Source organism: Apiospora aurea (genome assembly GCF_038362705.1).
Source record: "Apiospora aurea strain CBS 24483 chromosome Unknown utg000004l_segment0_segment0, whole genome shotgun sequence".
NCBI lineage: Eukaryota > Fungi > Ascomycota > Sordariomycetes > Amphisphaeriales > Apiosporaceae > Apiospora > Apiospora aurea.
The window spans coordinates 5055402-5077828 of NW_027117391.1; the positions used below are offsets into that span (position 1 = coordinate 5055402).

General features: G+C 54.1%; 4 protein-coding genes across 4 annotated transcripts; 2 read left to right on the forward strand and 2 right to left on the reverse strand.

Annotated features, from left to right (window-relative positions):
* Nucleotides 1–2603: 2603 nt before the first annotated feature.
* PG986_006328 (uncharacterized protein) lies at nucleotides 2604–5641 on the forward strand (the record flags this gene model as incomplete). Its single annotated transcript, XM_066842550.1, has 2 exons — nucleotides 2604–2617; nucleotides 2710–5641. The coding sequence occupies 2 exons, from the start codon at nucleotides 2604–2606 to the stop codon at nucleotides 5639–5641; spliced, it is 2946 nt and encodes a 981-aa protein (XP_066702412.1).
* A 2187-nt stretch (nucleotides 5642–7828) lies between these two features.
* Nucleotides 7829–9384, forward strand: PG986_006329 (glucan endo-1-3-beta-glucosidase eglC; the record flags this gene model as incomplete). The annotated part of the gene is made up of 3 exons (XM_066842551.1): nucleotides 7829–8232; nucleotides 8336–8649; nucleotides 8720–9384. The coding sequence occupies 3 exons, from the start codon at nucleotides 7829–7831 to the stop codon at nucleotides 9382–9384; spliced, it is 1383 nt and encodes a 460-aa protein (XP_066702413.1).
* A 1209-nt stretch (nucleotides 9385–10593) lies between these two features.
* Nucleotides 10594–11982, reverse strand: PG986_006330 (uncharacterized protein; the record flags this gene model as incomplete). Its single annotated transcript, XM_066842552.1, has 1 exon — nucleotides 10594–11982. The coding sequence occupies one exon, from the start codon at nucleotides 11980–11982 to the stop codon at nucleotides 10594–10596; it is 1389 nt and encodes a 462-aa protein (XP_066702414.1).
* A 957-nt stretch (nucleotides 11983–12939) lies between these two features.
* On the reverse strand, nucleotides 12940–18482 carry PG986_006331 (chitin synthase; the record flags this gene model as incomplete). The annotated part of the gene is made up of 4 exons (XM_066842553.1): nucleotides 12940–13812; nucleotides 13878–14397; nucleotides 14463–18122; nucleotides 18175–18482. The coding sequence occupies 4 exons, from the start codon at nucleotides 18480–18482 to the stop codon at nucleotides 12940–12942; spliced, it is 5361 nt and encodes a 1786-aa protein (XP_066702415.1).
* Between the last annotated feature and the right edge of the window lie 3945 nt (nucleotides 18483–22427).

Genomic DNA, 22427 nt, shown 5'->3' on the forward strand with positions numbered 1-22427 from the left:
TAGGAGGAGCTTTGTTCCTTGGGATGAGAAGCTTGAGGGTGTAATGCCTTTGTAAGAAGGAAGGGAAACAAACAACAGGTTGATTGCCTTAATAAGAAGAAGGCCTGGAGCGAGGGGTTTCTTCAATTGATCTGGGGAGAAGAGGGCAGATGATTGGCTTTCGCCTGGAGGAGGGGTTCGGTGTCTGGCGACGTAATTGGCCCTGGAGACATCCCATCATCAGGTGGTCACGAGATGCACACATGTACCGATGAAACATTTACGAATGTCGTTAATAGACCACCAGCTTGCCATACAGGCCTCCTTCACTGCCCCTCCACAGACCCGTGCAAGCCAGCAAACAGAGAATGCCATACCATGTCGGCATTCACATTGAGTATCGAAATGTCACTTTGGTTATACTGTAGCCTCCAGAACGGAAATGCCATGACGCTGAACTATCAGTCAACCATTTGGCACAGTCGAGTTGAGGGAAGCATTTCCAACGGCAGGTACATGCAAAATAGCACTCCAGCTTGAGCTACTAGGGCCGGTAGCTTCCCCGCCCAGTATTGGCAAGCCCACTTCCCCGCGATATTCTGGGCAGCCCCCCCGGGGCCTGACGGGCTCAGCAGCTCAGTCTTACCTGAGTGCCCCACAATGCAGCGCTGAGTGGCTCAACCGTCAAACGGGCCACTGATCGACATCGGCCGATTCGCTCAGGGCATGGACCGACAGTGGGCAGATACATGCTCCAGTAACAGCAGGTCCACGTAGACAAGTAGCACGAGTTTGTCCGGAAGTACCGCAAAAAGCAGTCACTTGATATTACATGGAAATTATCGGAGCTGCACATGGTCGGGAGAAACAGGGCTCCAGGCTGTGGTTTATGGGGGTTGTCGAGGGGTTCTCGGTGGTCTCCAGCATTCGTCGGATATCCCCGCATTGCCTTTTGCTAGTCTTCCTAAACATGGAGGTCAGCTTGAGCCTTCCAAACTCAGCAACACTTGGAATAGCATCACTGTCAAATAATCGCCATCAAGTCCCTATACGCCGGATGTGATAACAGTTTACAACAAAGTGTTAGCCGACAGGTGATGCCAAGTCGTTGTATTTTACGGGAGTAAGGGAGGCCAGGAGGGTCTTAGTATGCTTCATCGGAACCGAGCATCTCCAGCTAAGTCCTTATTCTGCGTGAAGGCGACTGAGGACCGAAACGGGATCAGCCACTCCAATAGCTGCCATGCTTCTACGATGGAACATAGAATATACATGTGAAGCTATATGCAGTACTTCGAAGTAAAGTAGCATTGTTGACAAAACAGTACCGTACCTACCAAGAAGCCTGGGTGCCGGAAAAGGCAACGGAATCACAGCCCATGCCAACCTGGGGAACAGCAACAGTACCTAGATAGGCTAACCTGGTAGAACCGTGACGATACGTACTACAAGCCGCCGCAAGGTGTAGAATAGGGGTGGAAGAGCTTGTGTGGGTTGTGTAGTGAAGATAGGCACCTGATGTAAGTCCCGGTCCGAGATTCAGCGGCTACCTTTGACTGTTGAGCCATCCTTACCACATGGAGTATGAGCTACCAGCCACTCAAGACTGGTTCCCTTATATAAGAATCCTCGAACAACGGGGGTCAACCTAGCGTGGGTGACGGTGAATTAATCGAAGCACTGCTCATTGAGCTAAAGTCAGGCAGGGTCTGATAGAATCGTAGGTACATGAGCCTCCGGAATGTGTCTATGGCAGTTATGATTTCAGTTCGTATATAGGGCTTGGTAGACAGAGGTGTTATGTATATACTTAGTTTGCATATATTCTATCCAGCCCATAGTCATATGGATAGGATAATGCCTTGCAAGTATTCTGTGCATATGAAGCGATGAAATATAATCATGGGTTGCACTATGTATGCTGCACTCTGAGTATTATCTTTCTGGTATGATAGCATGTTAAGCTGATAGGCTGAAGGAAGTGGCATGGGGTTGGGAGAATGCCATACCAGATATACCACACGTCTACGGACGACAGCATCCATCAAGTAGTAATAACGGCCAGCTGTATGTAGAATGGTTGCCATTTTCTTTTCTTCAATGGCAGATCCAAACACACAGAAGTTGTATTATTCTATAACACATCCAAAGAGCTGTGATCCATGCTTTATAGATGCCTGGATAGGTATAATTTCTTCAAATGCCTAGCGTAGATACAACGACATGTGATGGATCAAGTGTTTCTCAGTCAGTTTAATAATAGGAGCCGGGGGTTTTTGGTGGTGATGCATTTAGTCCGCTGTTATCCGTCATGGCCCCCGCGACCGCATCCCCGGTCTCCACTAAGCGATTTCCCTCGCATGCCACTTCTAATCGTCGAACAGGACCTGCATTGGCCATTGATCTGATTGATCCCAGGGTCGCCAAGCTCCTAACCTTCTTTCCCCTCAGCTATCAAAATAGCATTCCGTGTAGGTGCTAAAGCTGCAGTGTCGTCCAGCAAATTTCCCGACCTGTCGCATCGATTGAACCTTGGGTTCCCTCGACATGAGCAAATCATCAGACCAAGCCTGACCTACCTGACGGTGATTGGCACGCATCCATCCCCAAGCCTCGCTGCTAACATGGCCTCCGCTCCGTAAGTGTGCCCTTAATCGCCATCAGCCATCTGTCGCACGCAAAACTTGGAGCATCGCGAACTCGAACTGACACACGGCCGCTCGATGTTAGATCTTTCAGGGAGCTTTCCAAAGCCATCAGCTCCTTCATACCCACCGCACGATTACCCCTCCCGGACGACCTGATCGAGATCATCGAAGGCTACCTCGAGAAGCATGAAAAGTTCGACGAGAGCGTCGCCGACAAGCTCAACGATGACCTGATCGCCATCTACCAGAAAGATGTCAAAGGCACCCAGGCCCGCTACGGGCCCTTCATCAACATCTTGCGCCGATTGAGGCCGCTGATCGGACAGCCGGCAAAGGTTATACATTGGTGGGAGCAGCTGCTTCCCATGCTGGACCTGCTCAACCAGGAGAAGGACCTGGCATCAGAGGCTCACAAACTGTTTCGCGACATTCTGGCCTCGGATGATGTAGAAAGCGCGGATGATCCTGCTGCTGGCGCCGCAATCGCTTTGGCGGAGAAAGTCATGGCGTTTTGGGTGCATGACCGTTGTTCTGCGATCCGGGCCGACGCCGGTCTTGCAGTTTTTAAAGAGAAGCAGCTGCGGGAGGTACTGATAATCTACGGGAAAAGGCACCCGATGGATTTCATGGGCCTCCTAGACAAGTACATGGTGGACAAGAAATGGCGATCCCACGCGCTGAACTTGATGGGCGATTACATACAGAGCCAGCCGCCTCACCTTCACCAAATCCTACAAACCCCCATCTTTGGTACCTTGACCAACATCCTTCAACTAGATACGTCTACAACGGTGGTGACTATGGCCCTGACGGTCTTGACCATGATCCTGCCGCATATGCCGTCCTCGTTAGTCCCTCACTTGTCAACCCTCTTCAACGTATATGCCCGGATCCTATTCTGGGAGCGCGAGCTCTCTGCTATTGAGCTGGGCGTCAGCGCCTACGCCGAGCGGAGGATCTCTCCGAGCGCGGCTGGGTGGCAGAAGATGGCGTACATGCCAGAAGTCGAAGAAAAAACGATACCCCAGCTTTTGAACTACTTTACTATCCTCTACGGGCTATACCCAATCAACTTTATGGACTACATCCGGAAGCCTCAGCGATACCTTCGCCATGCTGATGCTCCCGACACGGATGAGATTGAGGTGCAACCCACGGAAATCAGACACGCATCCGAACAGTTCCGTCAGTGCCATGCCCTGCATGAGAACTTCTACACTCTGACGATTGACTCCGAGAAGACCGACTTTGGTAGGTGGATCAAGAGCGAACCCGCCGAGGTGGTGGCGAACTGCATGGCCCTGCGACATTCTATCGAGATGGACGGCGAGCCCGAGTTGCCGTTTAGACAGCTGGGTGCGCGGAATCCCTCGGCTAGGGGTGACTTCGAGAAGGATTTGCCAGACCATGCTCTCCTGAGCACATCTTTGTCCAGGGCGAATTCGGGTTTTGGTGGACCGAGCCGGGATAACTCGCAGCCACCGTTCATTGAGTCGCCCACCAGCGGCCGCTCTTACCCTACGATAATCCGCCAGTCATCCCAGAGTAGCCGCCATTCGTTTCATGACGGTTCGAGCGCAAGGCCATCAGGTAGAGGTGGTGATAGCCCAGCGCTACAAGCGCAACTGACCTCGTTCGGCTCGCAGACGCATTTGCAAGACTTGATCAACTCGAACAAAGCCATCAAGTCAGAGCTGCACCAATCGCTGGCAAACGACAGCGTCCCGTCGCTAGCCTTGAGCCAGCAAGAGTCTAATTACGAGAGGCCGGGCCTTTTGACACATGGGACTACGCAGTATACCAGTACTCCTGCCTCTGCCACGGCTGTCGGCGATGATCAGCAATACTACCACCTCTACCGTCAAATCATGCTGCTACACAATGATTTGACGTTTGAGCGTTTCATGAAGCAACAGCACTTGACGCATATGGGCGAGCTACGAAGCAGGCTCGTCAGGGAGGCGGCTTCCGAAGCTGAAGCTCAAAACCTGATCCTCGCGCATCGACAGCTAAAGCAAAGACTCGAGGAGGCGAAGAAGATCGAGGTCCAAACGAAGAAAGACTCGGAAAGAAGTCGCACTCTCGCAAAGAAATGGGAGGCGGATCTATCTTCCAAGTTACGAGTCCTTCGGGAAGAGCAAAGGAAATGGAACGCAGAACGTGATAGTCTCACACGCGACTTGGAGGCCATCAAGGTCGAGACTGATAAACTTCGCGTCCTGGTTTCCGAAGCAGAGACTCGAGAGCTTGGCTGGAAACAGCGGGTTCAATCAGTTGAAGCAGATGCGAGCGAACTGGAGCACTTGAGAAAGGAGGTCGAGCGGTTGACCGTCTCTGAGCGCAATTACCAAGCTCAGGAGAACGAGCGCCAAGCTGCAATATCGGGGGCAGAAGAAGCCGGTAGAAGAGCTGAGGTGCTGGAGATGAAGCTCAAGGCCCGTGGCGTGGAGATTCAACAGGCCCATGATCTTTATCAGTCTCAGATTGTGGTGCTGAACAATAAACTGCAAGATGCTCTCAAGAACGGGGTGGAAAAGAAGGCGGATGGTCTCAAGGCCCAAGTCGAGAGCCTGATGACTGCGAGCAGGGCGCAGCAGGAGGAGTTGAAGAAACGAATCGCTGACCTCACAAGCAAAAACGCGGCTCTGAATGCCACCATCTTGGAGTTGCAATCGCAGATACCCCATCGGTCTTCTGCTGATCTCCCACGCCCAGCATCGCCCGACACAAACATGCCAGTTCGTTACTCGGTCGATTCAGGAAGCCCCATGAGTTACCGTAGCAGGCAGCATCGGGGGCTGTCGGACCCGGAGAATTACGATGCAGATGTCGACAACGCCACCGAGCCTCTGGAGCCTTACAGCTCCTCGTTGCATATAGGCAGCCCGATAGCTCGGTCATCTACGCCTTCACTTGCCGAGGGGTCAGATTTTACTGGCAGAGGAAGTCCCACAGGGGAACGTTACTACGGAAGAGGTGCGTCACAGCGTATCATGAAACTCTGGAAGAAATAATCTAACTCGGGTGTAGGCGGCGTTCAAAACATACTACGGAAGGACAGGAGGGACAGCAGCAGGAGTAAAGACAGGAAGAAGTCCGGGGGAATACGGGGCATTCGCGGCTTCGTTTGAGACGTGGCACGCGCCCCTTTACACTGCCTGTAAAGTAGCCTGCTTGAATATATCATGAGGGCCCCTGGAGCCATGATCTCATGATACGTTTTGTCTCCCATGAGTCTATTTACCTTTGCACAAGACCATGACGACTTCTAGTGTCATGACAGGAGCGTGATATTTCTGAGAGGTGTTTTGGACGAGTTCAGTGCAAAAAAAAAAAAAAAAAACACCCTCATATCAAAAGTAGGACATGGCTTGGGCCCACGGCACACAAAGTTGGGCTGAACGATGGATATGAAACAGTAATTACACAAGAGTTGGCAGTTGGGTTGGGTTCTTGGGAGCTGTGGCGTTGACTTGCCGTCATGTACGTTGTTAGTGGCCGGCATGCAACAGGAGTCTCTGCCTGCATGAAGTTAGATGCAGGAACAAGCCAGCTTGCGAACGCCACCAAGGCAGGGAAGGGAGCGAAGTAACCGACGCTGCATACCACTGCTCTCTTTCCTTTTTTTTCTTCCCGTCCCCTCTTTGATCTCTTCGGAAAGACGAGACATAAACAGCTGCTAGCTTTGGTGCCTGGATTAGTTCTCGGAAGCAAGCAGCAATAGCCGTAGCGGTAGCTTAGACTATGGCCTTTATCTTCATCCACTTACATAAAAGTATTGATTTGTGTGGCAAGATGCGTGTCATTGTAGCAGTAGCAGGCAATGGTGTGAACGAAAGAATACGAGGTAGGTAGGTAAGCAAGGCGCTTGAAGAAGCATTCCAGCGCAACCTGTTCCGGCCATCCGTACGACAGAAAATCGATAGGTCATCCATCATCACTTGCAACTAGGTACAGCTGCAGGGCGTAAAATGCAGCCAGTCACTCCACATACAGTGCCATCGCATAAATCCACCCCCAAGCCAGTGATGTTGGATGGAAACTAATAAACCTAAAATAAGAAATTGGCATTCTCGGGAGATGCACACACACACACACACACACACCAGAAAGTGGGCAAAGGCCCCCGAACTGAAGGTTGACCCGAATGAGCAAGAATGACAAGGGACAAACATCAGACGGACAAGCGTCATTGGTCCGATCTCAACAGAACCTGGTCCTTGTCAGGTCAGGAACATGGGTCTGGGCTTTCCTGTCTACTTCGGTACCGTTTGATTCTTATGTTCTCACTGACTACCAGACCTCTCTCGCTCCAGTCGCTCTTACTTGCGCTGACGCGCACACACACACACACACACACACATATTGGAGAAGCGAGAAGCAAGATGCAGGGGGTGGGAAGGAGGAAAGAGAGAGAAGGGATGGGTGGAAAACGTAACGTAACGATACATCGATACATCAATACAAAGTTCAGTCATGGCAAGCCGCCCAAGTCAGCAGTCTAGACTGCGTACCTGCTACGTACTAGCTCTTACGTGGTCGTCAGCTGCCAGTTCAGGTACACCTCCAGGAACGAAGCGAATCAATGAGACGGCCGAGAAATAGGAAAAAAGACGATGAACCTCCTGGAGGCCATGGGCCAAGCCAGGTGCAGGTGTGCGCGCGCGCCCGGATTTCTCCCCATTCCACCCATCCCGTAACTTACGTACACACATGCCCTGAATGGGAAGGGCGGAATCAACACAAACACGGGCTGTGTTGTGTGTGCTGCTTCCAGTCGGTAGGTCTCGATGTGCAATAGACGTCGCTTCCTTTTCACTCCTCTTCTCTTTCCCTCCTTCTCTCCCTCCCACTCATCCTCTCGTCACACCACATCGTCTGTTTGGATTTCCTGTTCCCACTCAGACTTGTCGTGATATACGCTCGCTTGCCGGCTGCTAAACTCTGCAGTCCCTTCTTTCTTCTTATACCTACATTATTAACTTCCTTTTTGCCGCTCGCTCGCTTTGTCTCTCGTTGTTACATCGTCCTTTGGGGCTCTCTATATTGTCTACTTCGAACCTACATAGCCTCAATCCCACCTCGGTAGCACATCACCTAAAGCTTGGATCCTCCACGACGAAGCCGTAACCTTACTTGCTCCTCCTCCTCCTATTAATACCCCCTTATTCTCACGTTGTCTACCTACCACCATCGCCACCATGCGCGTCACTGGCGGAATCTTGGCATTGGCCGCCGGGGCCTCCGCCGCCACCAAAGGCTTCAACTACGGCAGCACCTTCACGAGCGGTGCCGCCAAGCAGCAGTCGGACTTCGAAGCCGAGTTTACCGCTGCGCAGAAACTGGCCGGTGCGCCCGGCTTCACTTCCGCTCGCCTCTACACCATGGTCCAAGGCGGCACCGCCAACTCGCCCATCTCGGCCATCCAGGCCGCCATCAACACCAAGACCTCGCTCCTGCTGGGACTCTGGGCCTCGGCTGGAGATAACACCTTCAGCAACGAGCTGACGGCCCTCAAGTCGGCCATCGACACGTACGGCACCGCTTTCACCAGCATCGTCGAGGGCATCTCGGTGGGGTCGGAGGATCTCTACCGCAACAGCGCGTAAGTATCTACACACATCCCGAGTCTCTTGGCCCGTTTCTGGTACTCTGAGGGTTACTGCTACCCACCACGTCAAACCTTACTGACAATGACTCGCTTCTAGCATGGGCCAGAAGAACGGCGAGAACCCTGGTGTCAACCCTGAAGTGATTGTCAAGTACATTGGCGACGTCAAGAAGTTGATCTCGGGCACGAGCCTCACTGCCCCTATCGGCCACGTCGACACCTGGACTGCCTGGGCCAACGGTTCCAACAAGGCTGTCGTCGATGCCTGCGACTGGGTCGGCACCGATGCTTACCCCTACTTCCAAGACACCATGTCGAACCCGATCGCCCAAGGTCGGCCGCTCTTTGACGACGCTTTGGGCCAGACTCAGGCGGCCGCTGGTGGAAAGCCGGTTTGGGTCACCGAGACTGGTAAGCACAGACTCTCTCCTTTGGGACACACCTCAGGTATAATACTAATACTGATACTCTTTTTTCATAGGCTGGCCTGTTAGTGGCAAGACAGTCGGTCAGGCCGTGCCCTCGGCCGAGAACGCCAAGAACTACTGGGACACGGTTGGCTGCGGCAAGCTCTTCGGCAACGTGAACACGTGGTGGTACACGCTGCAGGATGCCGCTCCCGACATGCCTAACCCCAGCTTTGGCCTGGTCGGCAACAACCTCAACGGCCAGCCCCTGTTCGACCTCTCATGTTCCAACGCCCAATCATCCAGCTCTTCTTCGGCTGGGCCCTCTGCGTCTCAAAGCACCACCATGTCGACTGCCGTCGGTGGACCTTCGGCCTCGGCCACTGGTAACACCGGTGGAAGCCCTGGCCTCGGTGGTAGCGGTCAGTCCTCGCAGCTCAGCCTGGAGGCCTCGGCCACTGGGAGTGTCACTGTCAGCGCTACCAACCCTGGCAGCACCAGTGGCTCCGGAAGCGGCTCAGGCAGCGGCAGCGGCGGAAACTACGGGTCGTCGAGCCCTAGCTCGGGTGTCGGCTCTGGTCCCGGTGCTGGTAGTGGTTATGGCTCTAACAGCACCGTCACCACGGGCTCGCCCAGCCCCACGCAGGTCCCCGGCACCAACGCCGCGTCGTCTGACATGCAGTCTGGTGCTTATGGCGCACTCGTCGCTGCCATCATCATCGCCCTCTCTGCTCTGTAGAAGGAAACAATGGTTTTCAGTTTGCAAAGCTGAGGTGATGGGGTTCAGGCGATGGTGGGCGTTAAAATGAGCACATTTACTTTCGACCCGGTTGTAAGGACATGGACATGATTATGGAAAAACAGCACCAAAAGAAAAGCCCGACAAATGGGATACGATAGACGTGACCTTCGACACTTTGACCTAAAAGTTTTGTAATATTCTCTCCCTCTTCTGTCCTCGAGGAGTGTAAACGGTGGCATTTATGCTTACCCAAGTTCTTGAACAAAATTGACACAACGATTATAAACATCATATATCTGGATGATTTCCTGTAACTTTTTGCGAGAATCCGCCCTGTTGACAACGGAGCTTCGGGTTACATGAGATACGTGAATGGGTGTTCATCAATTTGACTGCCGGAATACCTTAATGGTCATGTACGAGATCATGAAGGCCAGTCATTATATCTTACGACTTTTGATGCTGCCCAGCGGTCCAGGAACAGTCCCTTTTGGCGAGTACGTAGCAAGGGAACGTGGAATAGCAGGGCATGATATATTAGAAGTATGCACCTAAATCGCCTTGTATCCACCACATATTACTTTGCCTTAGGTATGTTATAAGCATATACTATACATGCCGCGTATGTCCCCACGGCCCGACTGGCTGCGTCTGTTGAAAGGTAGCAAGTCATTTGAAACCGGGATAGATCAGGTTGCGAGATGAAACATTGCAGCTTGTGATATATGTTCCATCAACATAGATTGCATTTCGTCAGAACATGGTCGGAGCCGAACGTCAGGTTTTGTCGAGCTACTCGCACAAACACCAACGGCCGCACCGCCAATGTTCCATCGGGTCGGTCTCCCGATGGGTAGATCTCACATACTAATTTTCAATATGCAGGGGGCTTGGAGACGGAGGAGTTGGGAATCGTTACACGACTCATTAGACAAGCTCAGTATCATCATTCACCTTATTTGGGGTGGGTGGGATATATCCTTAACAATGAAGTGTCTCAATGATATATAAAAACTACCCGACTTTTCTTCGCTCTGCTCCCTATTTCATAATAGGGGCGGCGTATAAGAATACTAAAATCTTCATCCCAGATAATGTAACGCCATAGTTTTCCTTCACCGATTTTTTCAAGACCCAAAGGATATGAAATGAGAGCAGGGTGGAGAGGCCTGCATGCTGGCGGGCCATGAGTCAAGGCAGGACGTTTCATTGGATCTTACCGACTCCCTTAAGTCGCAGATACACATCCGTACCCCAGCCGTGGAGGCTCTGCACATTGATCCCGCCGCCGAAGTATTCGGCATACGCCCGGCTCAGCGGCAGGCCGTAGCCCAGGCCGGCGATCGAGCTGCCTCCGCCATTGGCGCCCGAGATGAGACTGAGGGCCTCGGAGCCCATCATGCCGCCGCCGCCGCCCTCGCTGCCGCCGGGCACCTCGTAGTCGGAAAACGTCGTGAAGCTGTAGCTCCAGACGTTGGGCAGCACGTCGGGCGAGATGCCGCCGCCGCGGTCCCGGATCCGGATCGTGACGCCGGGCGCGTTGTCGTCGAGCGGCTTGATGTCCTCGCTGCGGAAGGCGCCCATGTCCTCGGCGGGCGGGCGCAGCGTCACCCGCGGAGGCCCCGCGTCCGGGGGCTCGGGCGCGACGGTGATGACGACGGGCTCGCGGTTGCGGCGGTTCTCGACGGTGGCGCGGAACGCGTTCTTGAGCAGCTCCGTGATGATGTACTCGAGGTGCATGGGCACGTAGGCGAACTGCGTGTCGGGCTCGCCGTCGATGATCCAGCGCGGGCGCACGCCGTACTTCAGCTCGCACAGCTCGGCCACCCAGTTGGCGCACGAGTCCACCAGCTGGGCCGGGCACAGCGCCGTGTCGATAACGCCGATGTAGCTGGGGTGCTCCGGGCAGGGCGTCGGGCTCGAGGCCGGGTCGAAGTGCGGCGCGGAGCTGTAGTGCAGGGCAATGTGCTGCTCGGCGATCAGGCGGGTGCCGATGCGGGCGCGCAGGTGCTCGTCCAGGAAGCGCGTGACCTCGCTCGGGGAGATGTAGCGGCGGCACTCGAGAAAGCCCTTGGCTAGGATGGGGATCGTGTCCTGGTGGGTTGCGACGAGCTCGGCCAGGACCGAGGTGAAGCGGATTTCGGCGTCGAGGTTCCCAATGGTGCGGTGCTTCCAGGGGAGCAGGGTCGAGAGCGAGTGCAGGTAGTTGTTGTAGATCTTGCTGATGTTGGGGTTAGACACGACGATAAAGGGCAGGTTGCGCAGGGCCTGGATGCGACGGGCAAGCCGGATGGGCAATAGGCTCAAGGTGAAGTTGGCGGATTGGTAGAGGGCCTCGCTCGACAAGGGCGGGCGGCCATGCTTGACCAGATCCGCCAGGCTCAGGGAGTGCTGGTGCTTGTTGCTGAGGTCGACAATTTCGTCGTCGGTCACGGCGGCCGTGCTCGGGGGATGCGACCATTTCTGGGGCGGCGAGACGTTGGCCGAGGTGGAATAGAAAGAGGCTGCGGTTTGGCCCCAGTAGGGCAGTGTAGTAATCGTCGGCGCAGTCGTCGTGGTTCTCAAACGGCCCAAGGGCCTGTACAGGGCCTTCATGGTGGCATTGCGTTGCGGCCGGGGAAGAGAAGAAGCGCGGATTCTGTCAAGAGCCCTGGCGGTTGCTAGAGGCATTGATCATGACCTGGGGCCAATTGGCTGTGGGCGAGGTTGGCGTGGGCTCGGGATGGAAAAGTCGGTGTCGGCGTCGGCGTCGGTAATTGGCAGTGTCATGTCGATATCAGCCGCCCAGAGAGAGAGAGAAAGGGAGAAAGGGAGAAAGGGAGAAAGGGAGAATGAATGCTTGCTTGCTGACGGACTTACAAATACGAGCATGTAACCGACCTTCAATTGAAGTCTCCCGCTAAGAACCTTTGCCTGACTGAGCCAACCCCCACGTCACTGTGCATTTTGATTTCCTTATCGCGGCCAATGGAGCCCGAGATAAGAGGCTGACTGACCATCGCACTTACACCCCATGCCATGTGACAGACAGCTTGTTCATGATGGCAATTTCCAATGCATCAATCAATTCGACGCTCCTCGCAATGTACGTCCACGTAGTTGTCGAATGATGTACCTGTTCAATGCATTGGTGACACACGCCTGCGACGATGCTCACAAACCATGTTCGAATTTTGTATTAGTCGGTTGTTGCTGTGTATATGAATCTCAATGTTCTTTGTAGCCAAGAGGGACCGTGATAGTAGTAAGTAGTGAGTATATGGGATGATCAATTCAAGCCTTTATCCGTCAAGACCTGCCCACCAGGTACGTATCCGAAAAATGCATTATGCCCTCGCCGCTTACGTACACACACTTTTCATAAGGAGATATATATCAATAATAGTAGATAGAGTTTCAATCATCTTGTTAACGCCCGCCCAAGTTTTGTAAAATCCATCCGTACACGCTTCCTCAAAAGATCAGATCAACCATTAGATCCACATGTAGTCTTTATATACACCCCTGCCACACTTTCTCTTCGTCATATAAACCGGCTGACGGACGCTTCGCTTACATGTTGGCGAGCTCGTTGTCGATCATCCGGTCCATATACGTTCTCCTCTCGCCCACCAGCTCCGTCTGGAGCCTCTGCTCCACCAAGGCACGCACCTGCTTCTTGGTCACGGTGTCGAGATCAACTTCTCTCAGTACGCCTTGGATGGACTCAAGAATCATGGCGTCATCAGGGCCGGCATTGCCGCGCTGGAAGTCAAACGAAGCTATGCTCTGGTGGCCCCCGTGGTGGCCCAACGCAGACCTGTGGCCTCCGCCGTAACCCAGCGTGCCCTGCGATTGGCGGTGCATATGCTGTCCGGGCATGGGGGACGCGTTAGCCACGCTGCGCAGATTGGTCATGGATGGCCGGTCTTGGTACGGGCTTGCCATCCGCTGGATGTCGCCGAACGAAGCCGTCGACTGGCGGTGCATCAGGTGCGACGGCTGGTCGCTGTACGGCGCAAACGGCGTGCTGCGACCATGGGGCGCGGGCGACTGCGAAGTAGGCGGCATGAAGGTGGAACCTGCGCGGCCGTTGCCCTGCAGTCCAGTCAGGACGCTGGGTTGCCGGACGGACGAGTACACGCTCTTGATCTCATCCATCTCGTAGCTGTCACCGAAAGGAGTTCCGTAATCAGCCTTCTCAGCGTGCATCCCACGACGACCAGGGAGGTTGTTCATCATAGCATAGTCGTCCCATCTCTGCAGCGGGATGCTGGAAGGAACAAACTTCTCGTCATCCACAGCCACAATACGTTTGTCTCCCTTCTCTCCAATGACGACACGGGTGTTACCCCAACTGAAATCGTCCTGGCGCCAGAAGGAGAAGATGGGAAGAATGAAACTGTAAACTGGGAAAGCGAGGAGGTAGATAATCATCCAGCCAATCTGAAAATTTAGAAAGTTAGCGGGTTCGCACAAGACACATGAAATTGGTTAGGGGAAGAACGTACGTGTTGCCAGCGGCGCTTGAGAATGAAGATGAGAGCCTGAAGACCGTAGACGGCACCAATCATGACAATAGACAACATCGGGAATTGACCCTGGTGTGTCGCCACACGGTAGATGAGATATGCGATGTAGATGGTGGTGGCCGGAAGGATGATTGTTCCCGTGAGATCGATAAAGACCACGAATCGCATCGAGAAACAACAGAAACCACACATGTTCTGGACCATAATAAGTTCAGCCAAGTTGTGAATGGTCGAGTTGATCCATCGGCGTCTCTGCGAGAGCAGAACACTCCACTCGTCGGGGGCGGCGGTCTCGCAGTAAGCATCGGAGATGAACTTGTAAGCCATGTAGGGGAAGTGCTTGATCATAATGGTTGTCAGGTATCGATCCTCTCCAAGGGACAGCAGATTCTTCTTGTGGAGAGTGTCAACGTTGCAAATGCTGTAATCCTTGATAACGGCGTCCGAGATGATGAGCGGCTTGCCCTTGTCCGAAGTTCGAAGACGGTACATGGTGAAACTAGTGAAAATGTTAGCATCGATGCGTCAGGGGCTCGAGAGAACCAGGGGCAGGGAAGGACAAACCATCCAGGAAGACAAGTGACGCTACCAAACAGGGACTCGAAAGCCTTGGCCAAGTGATGAGAGATGAAGTATTCGTAGACCTGGATCATACTCCACCACGAACGCTCTTCATTCTGCAGACCAGTCTCGCCACAAATACCAGCAATCTTTGCATTGTTTGCACATGCAGCGACCAGACGGTTGAGAGAGTCCTCACGAACGCAAGTATCGGCATCAACCATCATCAGATACTCGTAAAGCTCGGGATCGACCCCGATGATGTTGTTGATCTGGTGGAAGATTTCCAGTTCGAGAGGGTTCATGGGGGCTCGGTGATGCACACGGTTCAAGAAGCTCATCAGCAAAATCTGCGAATCACGCTTGCCACGGTTACCAGGCTTGGACTTGGTCTGCTCCGACTCCTTACCGACCTTGACGATGACAATGTAAGGAACCACATTGCCTTCGTATTCATACAGACCCGAGTAGACCTTTCCGTAGTTGAGCTGCTCAGCGCCAGTCCCAACAGACTTGAATGGCAATGCCGGAGGATCAACCTTGGGATCAACGCCCAAGATGTCCAGGACAATCTTGGGTGTCGGTCGGTCATTGCCTTGTCCAACGATGACACCATCGCAAATGACGCAGATCAGTTTGCGTTTGTTGTCGTACTGGAGAGCAGTAAGCGAGTCAAGGGCCTTTCTGAGGGAATCTTCGCCTTCTGTGTAGGCGGGCACCTGGCAGATAACAAACTTGTCTTGAGGCGAGGGTTGACGTTTCGAGCCAAACTGCAGGGCAGAAAGGAACTTGATGACAATAACCGCACAGAGGAGAACCGTGAAGGCCAGCAGGATGTAGTTGTTGACCTGGCATCTTGCAGAGTAACGGAAATCGGGAATGCCGACGTAGAAGAGGTTCTTCACGCAGTTGACAGTGTTGCCCATACGGGTAGTCGTGGTGGCGTTGCCATCCGCATTGCTCATGGCCGAATGCCACAGGTCGGTGATATCCTCGCCCGGGTGGTTGCTGACAACCTGCATAAGAGCCGGATCCAAGAATTTGTACATGTCCTGGTTCTTCATGTAGTCGATCGTGTGGAAGTAATCAGTAAGATCATAGATGGAATCTTCGTAGATAAACCAAGGATGGTTCTGCTTTTGTCCTTCGTCGGTAACCTTCTTGGTATCCCAGACAACGTCGCCGTGGTAATACTCTTTCATCCTGGGCAAGAAAGTATCGCGGTACCAGTTGGGGTTCCTCAGCTTCGAGCCGGGCTCGGGCTGTTTCATGCCAGTCCTGTGCTCGCCCAATGGGTCTGGGGCAGTCGTGTTGGGGAACAGAGCCACCTGATCGGAGATGCCAAGGCCGGGGCAAACGAGTGGCAGAGGGGGGACAAAGTACACGTCGAGGTTCTGGCCTGCAAAGGGCATCATGTTCTCCGCCGTCGTTTGAATGTTGGTGTCACTGTGTTGCAGCCTGTAGAAGGGCGTCATATCGTAAACCTTGCCGCGAAGACTGATCCAGTAATCGTCTTCACCCAAGTGCGTGGCGATTTCCTCCTGACTCCAAGCTTTGTCTGAATTGGGACACAGCAGGTGACCGAAAGCAATGATCCAGAAGAGGATGAAGGCATTGGCCAGTGCAATCAAGAACACCAAGACCAGCTTCTCACGCCACGCCAAGCGAACGTCGGGTCGCTTCATGCGACCGACAAAGCTGAGGAGAGGAGACGGGATCCAGAATGTCAGAGCCCAGACAAAACCGACCCAAAGTCGACGAGTCAAGGTGGAATCAGTAGTCTCCACGTGCTTCCCTTCTGCCAGGTCAGGGTCCAGGTTGTTGATAAAATCGCCCTCCGAAGTGTAGTATACTTGATCTCGGTGGGTGTCGCCTTTCCGGCCAAGGCCATAGTCACCAGGGGTGGCATTGCGAAGCGCGCTGGGAGCAATGGACGGAGCAGCGGCTGCCATGGGGTTGAATCCCAAGGACATCTGGCTCTGGTTCTGGTCGTGCTGCATAATGTGATCGCGACTGTTGTTGGAGCCGTAGTCGAGGGGGGTCGCACCAGCACCAAAGTAGTTGCTTCCCGTGTTGGAGTACCCTGTGTCCATGCCGCCCATGCCAGGGAGACTGTTTTCGGGCTTCAGATCCAGCATGCTCTCCGCCTCCCACCACGCGGTCTCACGCATCCAAACACGCTCCTTGCCGACCACGACTTCGCCGTTGCTCCAGCCACGCTCGAGGATCCATGTCTCGATCCCGTCGCGGCCGTCTCGGCAACCCAAGGGGGCAAAGCGTTGGCAGAACTCCTCGAGATCAAAATCGGCCGTGAAGTCCAGGTTCTTGTTTCGACGGTTGGCCCATTCCGGCAGTCTCCAAGCGCGGAGTTGACGCGAAACGGTACCTGCGGACCAGGCCGATGTGACGGATGGCAGCGCTGCCAAACTGGCGGGCGAATCGTCGGTGGGGTGGAGCGAGAGGTGGTACCAGACTCGGCTGCTGCTCAAGACAGCGGGCAGGTCAAACCGCCCGGCTCGGCCAAGATTGATGCCTTGACCGGCTACCGGGAACAGGAGTTTCTTCAGGAAGCCGTCGTCCTCGCTTGCAAGCCCGACTTTCTCCAAGACCACTTCCCGCTTCTCGAGCTCATGCTGTCTCTCTCGGCCTACGGGGCCGCTCATGATCCCCAGCTCTGGGCCAACGTCCGAGACCGCGTTCTGCATCTCGCGCAGAACCGAGCTGCCGGCGCCGACCACTTCAACGCCATCCTCCCTCATCTCAGCGTTGATGCCCGCAGTATCGTCGAAAATTCCGCGCATGGCAACGGCCTTGCCAAGAGCCGGATCGGGAACTTCAACTACCGTGATGCAGACGGTGTCGCCATTGTCTTCGTTCGACGTGGGCGTTCGTGCGCCGCGTCCGTCGAGCGACTCGGTTCCATCTCGAATCCGGCTCATTTGCAGTGCGATAGCGTCGTTCGCCTTGGAGATGACCCAATCGACCAAGGCCTCGTAAAGGCCACCCACCAATGTTTTCCTGTCCTCCGTGCTGCACTGTCTGGCCAAGACCTCCGGGTCGAGACCCAGGAGGCCGCTGACATCTTCGCAGATGTCGTCGAGAGAATCCTCATCGACGCCATAATCGAGCGTGTTTCCGAGCTTCAACAGGCCAGCGAGGGTGGAAATGAAGTCGCGGTGGGACGAGCCCTTGATACCAATTTCTTTCAAGGCAGCCCGGAAATCGTCCGCGGCAGCAGCATCGTCGGCAGTTGGTAGATAGGAAGGCGGATCGTAGGTTCCGGAGCGCGCAAGTAACGTGTATGCTGATGCTGATTTCAAGCCCAGGAACTCCCGCTCCGCAGGGGTGGAGGCGGATGTCAGGAGATAGTAGAAGACGTCGAAGGCTCGGTGCCCGGGCTCCGAAGGGATGCTGAGAAGTCCTCGGAATGTGTCGATACCACCTTGGGAGAGCGAGACCGTAGCCGCCGTCAGGTTACCGGCCAAGTTCAGTGTAAGGGTCACTCCAAGGGCGGCTTGTCTTGCCGTGGCGTGGTTATTGGGGGTAACACATTCCACAAACGGCCGGATCAGCCCGAGAGCGGTAAAAACGGTAGTAGGTATGGTCAGCGGGAGAGAAGAGAGGAAAGGAGGCAGGACCGAGGGCGCAGAAGTGTGAAGAGACCTAGGAGACGTTAGCAAGCATATCCGCTTGGGACGAGAGATGTCAGACCAACCCCAGGATTATACAGCCGTCCTCGGCTCGGCGGCGGGCATGTTCCCAAGCCCTAGCCGCGAGCGCCTGGTCGACGGTGCCGCCAGGGAGGCCGTTTTGGCCCACATGTTGGGCAGTGAGCCAGGTGTTGATGACGAGGCTCGTACCAGCATCCAGCTGGTATGGCTGGGACGAGAGGTAGATGTTGTGGATGCCATTGAGCAGAGTCGTCGTCGAGACCTGAGAGGCCTGTTGACCAGCTCCGCGAGGTCCCCCGGCAGCTTCAGATGCCACCGAGTACATGGACATGCGGCCCTGTTGGTGTGCCATGATGGGCTGGCGCTGGCTCCGTGTTGTCCTGGCGGACAAGCACGAGTGGGTGAATTATCTGGATGCTAGCAGGGCAGCAAACAGCAGGAGCGAAAGTGTGTGTGTGTTTGTGTGCTCTTCTTGGCTATGGCAACAGAGTATTAATGACTCGCGGCGTGCTACGATGGACAGAGTGAGGATTTCGGACGGGTGGGTGGTGAACGAAAGTCGGTTGCGTGTGTGACGTGGTTCCGAATTAAGAGGCGTAGAAAGGATCGTCGCTGGGCAACAGCATACAGCCAATATGCAACCTCCTGAACCGTCGCACCCGAGATGGTAGAAAACGAATGAAGAGATTAAAGAAGCAATAGAGTATTAGACTGCCAAAGCGAGTGAGGCAGGTCGAAGAGCGATAGACTAACTAGAGGAAAAGGCGAAGAATGTGGAAAGCGTCTGAGATACGGATTACTTCCCAAGCCAATGTGTAAGGGAGAGTTGGAACGCTCGCTCTCTCTGCCTACGACGACGGCAGACCAGAAAAAAAGATCACCACCAGGTTGACAAGCACCAGTTGGTCCCCTTTGGCTGGGCCGGGTCCAGCGACTGGAATACCGCGTTCGGGTCTCGTTTTGATGTGGTACGGCGGGCGGACTGAGCCAAGAGCGCACTTGCACCAAACCCAAAGGGTGTATTTGCATGAGAGTATTAAGGTAAATAAGCGCACGGCTCTAGAGGCATAGCGTCGATCTGGTACAGTGGTTTTCTCCGTGTGGGTGGTCTGACCTCTCACCTCTCTCCGTTGTGCTGCCGAGCCTGTTGTGGTTCTTTTTTTCTTTCTTCCCTTCTGCCCTCGCTCTCTCCCTGCTCCCTTTCCCGACTGTCCACCCAGTGGCTCTCGCCGGCCAGCAAGCTCTCACATCGTTGCAGCGGACCCGGACCCCTCCTACCTCGCACTCTCAGCGGAACGCCTGGCCAAGCTAAACCCAGCCCAGCCTGGTTTTGAGGCGGGCTGATCCTAGGCCAGTGGTCGACACCCCTGAAAGAAATTGAGACGATCCCTGGCGCACGTACATAAGCCTCCTTCTGGCCCCCGCCACTCGGTCGGCAACACCATGTTCTTTCATGCTCTTTTCCCAATGGCAATCCGTGTTGGTGGTTGTGCATAATAGTCCGACCTGTCGGCATTAGGCGGCCCCATCCTCCCTGGCAAATACGAAGAGGCGAAATGGGGCCTTCCTTTGACATCCAACCGGCGCGCCTTGATTTCCAGCGTTTCGTGAGTGGACAGAACCTCGGGTGGGCTGCCATAACTGCCCGAGGCTCACCTTTGTTCTTGTCGAAAACATGCACGCTTTCCAAAGTTAGACCATATTGCAACTACTGTTGTACGGCTGATTGCGTACAGCACCCAGCAATGACTTACACTGCCACACGCCCGTGTCCGCAACAGTGGGCCGACTTTGTTCAGGGAGACGGGGAGACAGGATCGTGACAGTTTGACAAGTCTGTTTGAGGTTGATCGGGTCAAGCAAGATTGATTCTTTATGGGTTGCTGGCGGACGACAGTAGGTTCGGTTGTGGTATGCAAGCATGCACTCAAGAGAGTAATGAATATTTAATCGTTTGTAACCATGCGCCAAGGTGCTTCCTTTTTAGGTGTGCAAGTTGCAGGTGCGTTCGTTCCCAGCCATCGATGAAATGTCCCCTCACCGTTGCATATCTCATGTGATAGGCATGCTATGTACCTTCATACATAGATGGATGGCTTCAAACATCTAAAGTACATACATGCGCGACGTCTAGAAAATTCGAATCCTACTACTTGATACCTTTTTGGCTAGCAAGTAGGTAAAGGCATGCTTCAACGATACTCTACTAGATACCCGAGTCAGTATGTTTTCTTTGATCCCAGCCTCCCACTATTCTGCAGGACCGCCAAAGGTATGCTCGAAGATGTTGGCTCTCTGAGCGCAGCTAGCCGCTGATCCCATACATGTGTTGCCTTCACCGTGCTTCTGGGCAGTAAGCCACCTATACACCTGCCACCTGCCACTACATAGGCCAACGCGTACGTTTGGTAGCTGGAGGTTGGCCGCCTTGGCTGATGATGTACCTACTTCGTTAGTCCTCAAGGTGTCCCTGCCAAAAACCAGTGGTTAGACAGATGCAAAGACGGCACTTGGAAAATGACATACATACATAGTATCGTTCACCGTTAGGGGTAAACTATGGGGGCCCGTACCGAACGGGCGGCAATGGACTGGTGCAGTACATACGTGATGTAATATGGCTAGATGGGTATATCGGTATATCTCGATAAGTGCGTTCGGCTCTCGCCATGTACGTAACCTGGAAGTAGGTAAGGTATATCGTGGTACGACAACTCTATGGGCTCTGGGGTACTCTAATCGATCAGCGACGCGCAATGCAGATCATTTTCGTTCATGTGTTGCTTGACGGACAGGACTTGCTGGGCCATGTCTTGAATCTACTCGCCAATGACTGACTGCATTTGCGTGGGCTACAGCTGCATGCACATATTCTGGATATTCAATGTCGAGCGAGTCGAGATTGTGCACGGTGTGAGGTTCGCATTGAATTTCGGCCGCGGTCGCACACCCGCTTGAACCGCCCGAATCAAGGTTTGCCCGCAGACCCCTCGCCGCAAATCCAGGGTGCACCTGCACTGTGGTGCAACTTCAGGCACTCGACCTGAGGTCGTGCGGCGTCCAGCTCGGAAGCCCAGTCACGCTAACTCGCAACAAGGCGCGTCAGTCAGAAAACTAAACAAATGAGCAGCTGGTAGGCGGGAAACCGAGTGCGATGACTTCGACGACTTTGCTTTGCATTCGTATTGCCATGCATCTGGACAGTGAAGTCCATCAGTCAGTCTGGTGACTGATCACCAGCAACTTCCCAGTCCCAGGGAGGTCTCTGCTCTGCCACTGGCATCGGGGCGCACCAGCCGGTAGGAAACCCCTGAAGAAAAGCATGTTGTCATCGTCCGATCGGGGAACAAGGGTATCGACACACTTTGGGACCGTCGCCTGGGACCGCAGGGAACGTATCTGTTCTGGAACTCTCGAGTCCCAGTTTCTTTTCTTGGACGCCTACGCCCACCTAAGCTAAGCCCCGCCGTCAAAACTGATGGATGCCCCTGCGCAAGTACAGAACTTTTTTTGGCCCTGAACAGTGAACACCGCTACAGAGTCGAGAGTCGAGAGTCGAGACCAACCCGCAGCACAGCACTGCACAGCAGTCTTCTGGTCCAACGTGAAAAACGTCCGACTGACTCGATCTGAAGATGACTGGGGAAGTTTATCTCACGAGCATCCGATCCGAACATTGATGTGCGTAAGGAACGAGAAAAAAAATCAGAAAACCAAACGAGTGTCGGGTTTCTTACCACTACGACGTGCTGCAAGGTCATGTCGTGTTTGTGCAGTAGACGTACACCCTAGGCAGGTACTTTGCGGGCACTTGTGACTTATTATTAGGTGGCAGCCGGAGCCTACTTTTACTTGGAATTGAGCGTACCCTCCCGGCGGCCAGGGCCTATACGAAGTGGGCGTAGATCCGGCCATCCCAGTTCCAGTTCAGGTGCGCGGCAGGGGTACGACTCTCCCACCTCTCAGGTTCGTATGCGCGAAACTGCATCTTTGGCCCCTTGCGCCCGCTGGACCCCAAATAGCCTCGACGCTGCTGCTGCTGCAGGGAGCCTCCCGAGAAAACAGTCCCTATTCCAGTAACACTGGGAGCCCGAGAGATCTTGGTGCTCGTTCGAATATCCATTGCACATCATCAACAAGAGGGAAACGTTTGGGATAGCTTCAACACTGCTTTCTAGCTCGTGGTGCTTGTGGTTTCTTCCTCCTTCACTTCCTCTTCCCACCTCACGTTCGCTTTTGTAACTTTGTACACTTTGCACATTCGCTTGCATCGCCTACCTACATCTTAATTACAGCC